Source organism: Molothrus aeneus, chromosome 8, assembly GCF_037042795.1.
Source record: "Molothrus aeneus isolate 106 chromosome 8, BPBGC_Maene_1.0, whole genome shotgun sequence".
NCBI lineage: Eukaryota > Metazoa > Chordata > Aves > Passeriformes > Icteridae > Molothrus > Molothrus aeneus.
Window position 1 is genome coordinate 23,059,515 of NC_089653.1, and position 9,299 is coordinate 23,068,813.

Genomic DNA, 9,299 nt, shown 5'->3' on the forward strand with positions numbered 1-9,299 from the left:
ATTCAATAAATTATTCCACACAAGTTTAAGGCTAAGCCCCTGCACAGTCCCTGCCACCCCCAGCAAGCCCCCCAGAAAGGCTTTGATTAAAACAAGTGCTAAATGCACTGCTGGGTTGAAGCCTGAAAATGTTTATAGGACCAGAGATTAAAACACAGCATATTACATCTGGAGCTTCCAAAGCCAAGTGGACCTGAGCAAAGTCAAATGGAAATGCTAACTCTATTTTTATTTTTAAAAAAAATAGCACAGGCTTCAGCAGTAGGTGTGATCTGCTGTCTCCTCCTGGGGAACTAATAGACAGGGAACAGCAAGGCTTTAAATGATTTATTCAGTACCCTGGAGATTTTTTATTTTCTTTTTCATTTCCACATAAATTACACAAGCACTTTATAAAATGAATTCACATAAAACACCTTGTAAGTGCATAACTTAAAAAAAAAAAACAAAACAAAAAAAGCAAACAAATGAATGCCTTTAAAAATCTCACTGAAAATAGGTTTTCTGGTTGCTTGTTTGTACTAACTGCTTAAATTGGCAGTGCTGTTTTAGATTATAAGTAACTGAAAAATATATATTGTTTATATATATATATATATAGCTATATATTCCTGGCATTTGCTAGAAGTGCTTTGTTTAATTTTGTCTCATTCTCTTGGTACAATTAAAACAACAACTAAGTTAAACAGCTGAGAGTGAAATCAATTTTTTGTTGTCAGGAACTGCCTTCTAACTGGAAACTGATAAAATAAAACATTGGACAACATTTTGCAAATTATATGGAAATATTCCATGGAAAGAAACTGCATTACCCCCACAAACTGCCACCCAGGTCTTCTCGTTATTAAAATACTCGCTGATGGGCACAGAGTCCGTGGCAGCCAGGGACTGTTTGGGCTCTTCATACAATTGAGATATCATATTTACCGTCCTCAGGAGTCTGTCAGATCCTTCTCTTGTTCCCCCCTCGCAAGAAAAAATTAATGAAAAAGGGGAGGAGAGACAGCGAGGTGAGATCTGAAGGGTTCCCATCTGGCACAAGCAGAAATTGCTGCTGTTTCCTCCATTTGTTGCATTCCCGAACGTCTCCGGTGCGGGCAACCCAAGAAGGCTCACAGCAGAGACATGTTTCCAAGGGAGCCTTCTCCTTTTCTTTCAAGCCAACAGTTCAAAACATATATCTATATATATATATCTATATATAGATATATATAGATATACATATATATATGGTTATACATAGACTGCACTGCCGCCAGTAGAATCCTAAGGAAGTTTTCCTCTCCCCCAGCTGGATGATCACCAGCGGCTGTGTCTGTCAGGGCTGGGCTTTTGTCTGGCAGCACGTCAGCAAGTTCAGGGTCGACACTGGAGACTTTCAGGAGAACAAAGGATTGGGGGGAGGTGAGAAAGCATTGCTGCTCCAGCAACTCCATGGTTAGGGAGAGTTTCTGGGGTAACTTTCCTTCTTTTTGTTCCTTGTGGAGGGCTTCCCCAGCTGGATACATAGGATGCATGTGGCCAGAGGATCAGGGGGTTCCAGCCCTCCTCGGGGAGAAACAGAGTTGCTACATGTCCCACCAAGGATTCCTCGTGTCCCCCTGGGGACAGCCCTGCCAGTAGAAGGTGTAGGTGCCACCAGTGGGTGCCAGACTTATTCACAAGCAGAGGCGACAGTGGTGACACTGGTGATCTTGGTGGAGTCATCAGACCAAGGCTGGAGATTCTGAAGGGCGAAGAGAGACGAGTTGTGGACACAGATGGGGTCAGCTTGGATGGGCTGGTTGATGGTTTTTTGGAAGGCTTCCTGCTGCAGCTGCATGAGGATGCGGTTTGCTTGCTGCCGCTCAGCCTCCCGCTCCTCTGCTGTCTGTCTCCTAGGAGAGAGGGAGCCATTAGGGAGGCCTGGGGAAGCAAGGGAAGGGTGTTGCCAGAGAGATTAATTTGTGCTGGGTGCTCATGATGTGGGAGGGCAGGGGTAGGAAAAGAGGGTGCCTTGCCATGGCATGGTCCCACATCCCCTACACAAATGGCCAGTAAATCCCATAAACTGGGATTTAAATCCCCGTAAATCCCGTAGACTGGGTCTGTATCTCTTACTGGCCCCAGCAAAAGCACTGCTCTGATCAAAGAGAGTTGGGAACAGCCCACAGCTCTGGATTACTCTCTGCCCACAAGAAAAAAAAAACAAAGCAGGGACAAAACACCCGAAGTGTCACAGAACAGCATTGCAAAAGTTGTGATTCCCTGAAAACATGTTCTGGTCTAACAGCAAGAGCCGAGCATGCAAAGCCCCAGGAAGAAGCATGAAGGAGGGTGGGGTGAGACAGTGACTGGCAGTGCCACACAGTTGGGAGATGGGCAGTGTCACCCTGGATGTCCCATTTCAGCATCCAGGTTTGCCACCTTGTCTGCCATGCTGTGGTGAACAGCTGTTGAGTGTTTGGATGAAGGCAACAACATTCCCTTAGCAAGAAGCAAAATTTCAGCTAAACACTAGAAACACATATTTTAGCAGTAACAAAAATCAAAGCACAGAATATACTATCTGGAAAGGGTGAATGACAGTGCTTTTCAGAACAGTTTGGACATGTGTCTGCCTGGTATGACACCAGCAGAGGTGATCCCCAAGGAGAGGGTGTTAGGGGGTCAGAAGGGCCTCTTCCAGTGTTGGTCGGGCCCTGGCTCTGGGCTGCCCAGGAGCAGAGAATGGGATAGGTAGAAATAGCCTGAATCCTCTTGTATCCACAATGGAAACGCCAGTCCTGCTTGCTTGGATGGCAGGTCAGTCTAAAGTCTGCAGCTTGCACTCACCCCTACTTCACCTGGCACCTCAATTGATGCTGCTGAGTAAACCTGGGAGCAACTCACAGTGCTGGTCCCAGGATGATTCCCAAATCATCCTCTCCCTCCCTCACACCCCCAGGCTCAGCTGACATCCTCTCAGCAGCTTCAGTGGACCAGTGACACAGGAAATGGCAGCTTTTTAATTTAGCAGCTCGGGGGGGATGTGAGATGTCTCATCCCCTTTGGCCATGGGAATTGGAAGTGGCAGCTCTGATCTCCACAGTGGCATCTCAGAGCACAGGGCAGGGGTCCCTGGCTCCCAGTGGGGAAGCAGGCTGGCACTTGGATGCCAGCAATGGCCTCTGGGCACCCAAGCCTCCAGACATGCGGCCAGTGTTCCCTCCTGGGAGCAGGTAGTTCAGGGCTCAGTCCCTGTTCTAATCACTGTGTCAACATCTCACATCAGCCATCCCGGGAAGGGAAGAGCGGGCTCAGAGCTGCACCTGCCTGGGGAGCAGCTCAGTCTCTGCCTCAATGAATATTTAATGACTCCCTGAACAACAAGGAGATGCTCCAGGAGGAGGGAGGGAGCCCCAAGTCCAGGATGATCAGGAGTACCATGGCTGTGAGCACCTTGCTCCCAAGGGTTTCCCTCCTGCAAGCAGCTGGTCTAATCATGGATTCTCATCAGAATGGGATTTCCAGGTTCATACCTGCCTGGAAAGAACTGTGTCTAAAGCAAGAGCCCAGATCAGAGGAGGGGATCACACAGATACCTCCCTGCAGCAGAGACATCCAGGCAAGGGGCAGGGGCAATACTCTTCTCCCCAATCTGCATTCAAGCAGTTTAACTGCTCAGAGAGCTTATAGCAACTCTATTTTCTCTTTCTACTGCCTCATTCAGGCCGAGCCTACAGCAGCACCTTCCAGCTCCCAGTGCCCCAGGAACCACTCAGAGCCCACTGCCCAGTGCAGGGCTCTGAGGCAGGAAGCTGGGTGTGCTATCAGCCAGGGGCACCCACATCTTCATCGCAACACCCAGCAGGCAGAGATGCATACAAGCAGAACTTACATGCCTGTGTCCCTCTGGCTCAGGCCAGAGATTCTCCCATGTCTAATATTACAGCTGAGGTCTGGCTGCAGCCTCTCCCTTAGGCAGAAGCAGGATTTTGTTTCTCTTTACCCAGCTATTTTTTGTAAAACACGTGAATAGGTTTGTATCTTCTGCACCTCTGCCAAAAGAGGCTGAATTTAGCCAACAGACGCAAAGAATATTGACAGATGGATTTGCCTCACTTCCTTAGGAAACCTGGTTAGAAGACACAGCTGACCCCATTTTGCAGGCCACAGCAGGACTGTTCCTCCTCCAGGATTCTTTTTCTGGCCAGCTAGAGACTTCCTAACAGTTGGGGAATTGGACTGCCATGGATTCTCTAGGGAAGAACTCACTGGGGTTGAGAATTCACATCCCCTCTTGGTTTCAAGTTCCTTGACCCCCATTTCTTACCCAACCCCAGCATACTCAGGCAATCACTCTCCTGTTAACTCTTGGGAAGACCCTGGGGAAGTCCTTTCCCCCCATTGTGAAGAAGCTGCCTGCCTGCCCTCCAGCACCCAGTGCGCAGCACCCAGCAGCTCAGCGCCCAGCCCAGGGCAGGAGATGTTCTCAGGGCTGGGGTGTCTCCCTAGGGAACATCCCGGGAACGTGCAGCTTGGGAGGGGCAGGGTCACTGCGACGGAGCCCTGGAGGCTCCGTGTGAGCCCAGCCTTCTCTTCCTCTCCGGCTTTACCGACACGCCCGGCAGCAGAACAAAAAGAAAGCGTTTGGGCAAGGAGGCGCCGCGAACCCCGCGGGGACGAAAATCTCCACGCTGTGCAATGCCCGGTACTCCGACAGCCCCGGGCTGGGGGCTCCCACTCGCCGCTGCCGCGGACAGAGGCGGGGGAGCCTCCGCACCCTCTGGTGACACTGACTGCACCCACTGCACACGTGTGGGCTCACACACGCTCATGCCCGTGGCATATCCGCACGCGTTTTTGCAAGTAGGTAGGTGTGCTCACACGGCCCGCAGCACCCCGCACTCGCGGGGCTGTGCTGTACGCTCACACCCCCGTGCACGCTCACACATACACACCCACACACACACACACACACACTGACAAACACACACACTCACATACACGCTGTGTGCGGGCACACACGGGCACGCGTGGCCTTCTTGCACGCACGCTCGCAGGTGTGCACGCAGCACATGCACACACACACACCGCTGTGCATGCACACGCACGTGTACACACACAGTCACATTCACACTCACAGGGGGCTTGCACGCCTCTACGCTGCCATCAGGGCTCCTGGCAGAGCTGCTGGCAGAAAGGTCTGTCCAAGATCTGTCCCCCCCCGGACTGCCCCACCCCGGTCTACCGAGACCCCCGGTTCCTCACCTCCACTTGGTGCGCCGGTTCTGGAACCAGGTCTTCACCTGGGCGTCCGTCATCTTGAGGGCCTTGGCCAGGGCAGCGCGCTCGGCCGAGGCCAGGTATTTCTGCCGGTGGAAGCGCTTCTCCAGCTCGCAAATCTGCAGCCGGGTGAAGGAGGTGCGCGGCTTCTTCTTCTTGGGGGGCGTGCGGTTCTGGTAGGGGTGACCTATACGGCGTGTTACAGTGAAGGGTGAGAGGGCCACTGGGGGGGACACGGGAGGAGGGGGGATGAGAGGCAAAGAAGCAAGCAGCGACACATCAGCAGAGGGGCTCCGGCTCCCGGGCGCTGGGCTGGGGACAACCCCCCACCGCTCCGAAGCCGCGGCTTCCCCGCCGACACCCACGCACGAGCTGCAAAAACTCGGCGGCGGCGGCCCCGCGTACCGGGAAGGCCCGGCGGCCTTTCCTGGGTGCTGCGGGCACCCGCCGGGCACCGCTCGGCTCCGGCGGAGGGGAAGGTGGCCGCTTGCCCGGCCAAGCGCCCGCCGGAGAACGGGGGCTCAGCAGCGGCAGCCGGTCCTGGCGCCGGGCCGGGGCTCCGCGCCCCGTGCCAAGCGGGTTCGGGATAATTTCGTTTAGGCGCGGCGGTAACGCCATCGTCCCCGACCCCAGTGCCTCGTACAGGGAAGTACAGTCTCGGACTGGAAACTGGAGTCGAAATTTGTTGTTCTGTTTGTTTGTTCCTTTTTTTGTTTTGTTTTAAATATATATGGTTTTGTTTGGATTTGTTGGTTTGATTTTTTTTTTCCAACCTCACAAAAAAAAAAAAAAAAAAAAAAGAAAAGTCACATTGTGTCTAAGCCAGGAACAAACTGAATGAAATTCAGTCAGGTGCTTGCCAGGGGAACAGGGCGTTCGTCCACCCGCGGCCGTGCCCGAACCCAGCGCCATCGGGTCGAAATTAAACGGGAACTTTCAAAAATCGGGCCTCAGTTTCCGCCCTCGGGAAGCGGCGCTGATTTTCCCCCGTTCTAATTTCGTTCCTTTTGTTCGTTTGTTTGCGTCTTTTTTATTTATTTCTTTTCCTTCGAGTTTTTGCTTTGTTAGTGCCGAAAGACGAGCCCAGCTACACCCGAATACAGTGGCGGGGCCGGGAAGCGGCTCTAGCCCGAGCCCCGCTCTGCTCGGGTCTGCAAAATGTCCCATTTAGTGGGGAAAAAGGCTGAGCCGAAACTCGCAACCGGGGAAAGCCAGCTCGGTAAAGAAAGGCAACGGGACGGCCTTCCCGGGCAGGTTAGGGCCGGGGCCGCCTGTCTGCCTTCCCGCCGGCCGGGCCGTGCTTCCCAAAACTCTCAGTTTTGAAGGAAAGTTTCCCCGGGTCTGGCTCGGGCGGCAGGGATTGGGCAACCGTGCCCGGGACTCGCGGGAGGTCGTGTATGGAGTTTACCATCCCTTTTCCTCTTTGCCCGCCTTTGCCGACCCGTATCGCGGGGAAAAAATTGTAAAAAACCTACACCAAACTAATAAATAAATAAATAAAAAGGAACTAAAACAACAACAACATAAAACCCCCCATACATAAACAATCAATCCAACCAAAATATCAAAACAAACAAACAAAAGGAAACACAACTCAACTGGATATCTCTCATTTCCCACCCCGTCTTGCTTTTGGCCTCCTCCAGGACCAGCTTCCCAGGACCATCCCGGCTGCTTTCTCCACCCGGCCGGAGAGATTCCCGGCTGGATCCTGCGTGCCCCTCTGTTCACCGGTTGTCGCGCCGAGGCCGGGCGGCGGGGGACGAAGCGGGGCGGCGGGTGCAGAGAGAGCAAGGGGGTCCCGGTGGCGCAACTCACCTGTGAACCTGTCTTTTGTGTACCGCCTGTTGCTCTCCATCCAGGGGAAGGTGAGCCCCGTGAGGCTGTTCATGCCGTTCACCGCCGGCACGGCGGCTGAGAGGGGCTGGTGGACACCGCCGGCCACGGGGCGATGGGCCGGGACGCGGATCACGCCGCCGGCCGAGCTCAAGGTGTTGCCGTTCATGCTCACCGCCATGTTCACGTTGTAGGAGCCGGGCAGGCCGCCCATGCTGCAGGAGGTGCCGGTGTAGGCGCCGGCCGCGCCGCCGCTCGCTCCGTAGCCACCCGTGACCGTGTTATAGGCGCTGCCCACGATGCAGCCCAGCCCGTAGTCCGCCGAGTCCTGCAGCCGCGGGTGCGACACCATGCAGCTGCCCGGCTCCGACGTGTTGAGGATCTGGTCGATGCCGAAGCTGATGGGCTCGGCTTGCCCTTGGTGCAGGTGGTGAGCCCCGAGGTGCTCCATGCCGCCGCTCGGGCACCGGGGCCGGACCTCCGCCCCGTGCAGGGCAGCGCAGCCCCGCACCGCCCCGAAACCGGCAACGGGGCCGCGCAGAGCCGGGGAACGCCGGCTACGCGCTCAGTCCCATAGCACGACGGCAGAGCACCCCAAGAAACGCCAGCAGAGCCACGCAAGGCCGGGACACGGCAGCCACACGCTCAGCACGAAGACACAGCAGCACAGCCATGCGCAGCCCAGGTACAAGAGTGAAACACCCCCGCAGCCCGGGACACGACAGCCGTGCCCAGCGCGGCACAGGACACAGACACTGGAGACACAACCGCGCCACGCACACCCGACAGCTTCCAGGAGCGGAGACCGACACCCCAGCCACGCACACTGGTCCCGCTCCGATGAGACCCAGCACCCCCAGGTACCAAGACACGTCGGGAGCCTCTCACCCAGGACGCACAGACGTACGCACGGACACACACACACACAAGGGTGCCCCGGGGACCCCTTGCCGCGGCGGGCGGTGGGGAGCCGGGAGCCCCGCGGAGCGGAGCGCGGCGGATTGTGAGTGAGATCGCCCGCCGCCCCGCTTGCCCATCAATCACCCTACCCAGGGCCTACTGCTGCAGGCCCTCACTCTCCATTGGTTGGATGCTGAGAGCAGCCCAGTGAATGACAGCAGAGAAGAGCACACAAGAGGAGTTTCTTCTTCCCCAGCCCCCTCTCGCACCCCCCCCCACCACCAAAAAAAAAAAAAAAAAAAAGGAAAAAAAATCACCGCCCTTCTCGGCCTTATAAAGTGAGCGCTGGGTGAGCGCAGGGCACTGCGGGGGCGAAATAGTGGCTGATATCGGGCGGCAGAGCGGGGTCGTTTGGTCCCAGAGTTTGTGGCTGCGGACTGCTGGGAAGGGGGATCTTGGCTGCCAGGCTCCGCAGGAGAATCAAGCCGAGGCTGCGATCCCCAAGGGCTGCCGCTGATCCCGAGTGAGGGCTGAAGCCGGAGGATCCCCTTCTGGTGGGGTCCCAGACCCGCCGTGCCCCTTTGTTCCGGAAGGGTGCTCTCAATTTCATAAGTCAGCGCCTTCCAAAAAGCCGCGGAGAAGGCGGCTCTCCCACCACCAGACCCCAGAGCAGGGACACGGGGACTTTGAGAAGGGCACCCCACGAGTGCCCGGACCCATGGAAGGGGTGGGACGGGAGGAGACGAGGGGCTCCTGAAGCGCACTTTCCCCCGGAGAACCGGGGCGGGGCTCATTTCCCCGATGAGGACGATGGCAGGCCCCAGCTGCGCCCCACGGGGCAGCGGACACCGCTGACAGAGCACCCGCCACTGCTGGCCCCACCGCCTGCTGCCGCCGTCCCCTCCCGCTCCTGCCCGCGGGGAGATGAGTGTTCCCGTTAAAAAAAAAAAAAAAAAAAAAAAAAAAAGTTTAAAACAACATGGAGATGAAAGCCGCTATTGCAATTTCTGTAAAACTTGCTGTGGCCCTGGCCCGTCGGTGCCTGCTCTGCACAGCCGAGCCGGGGTCAGGGCCGCCGATGGGACCGGGCACTGCCGTCTCCTTGCATCCGGCCTCCCACTGCTGCAGACCGGCGCTGCCCAGTGCGACCCAGCGCTCCCGGCCTCGGCGGCAGGGTTTTGCCCGGTAGTTTGTGCTCTGCCCGCCTCATCCTCCCCGCTACGGGCTGCGACCGGCCCTCCAGGCCCCCTCTCCCTGGCTGGGGCAAAGGCTGCCCTTCTCGTCTCCAGCGTGCCCGTGGTTTAGTGGCCACAAAG

The 9,299-nt window shown here is 56.0% G+C and overlaps 1 protein-coding gene across 1 annotated transcript; it reads right to left on the reverse strand.

Moving 5' to 3' along the window:
• Positions 1-1,244: 1,244 nt before the first annotated feature.
• Positions 1,245-7,534, reverse strand: TLX1 (T cell leukemia homeobox 1). Its single transcript, XM_066554867.1, has 3 exons — positions 7,066-7,534; positions 5,233-5,434; positions 1,245-1,877 (listed from the first exon to the last, which is right to left on the reverse strand). Exons 1-3 carry the CDS (start codon positions 7,532-7,534, stop codon positions 1,655-1,657), a joined length of 894 nt encoding a protein of 297 aa, XP_066410964.1. The 3' UTR covers positions 1,245-1,654.
• Positions 7,535-9,299: the final 1,765 nt, after the last annotated feature.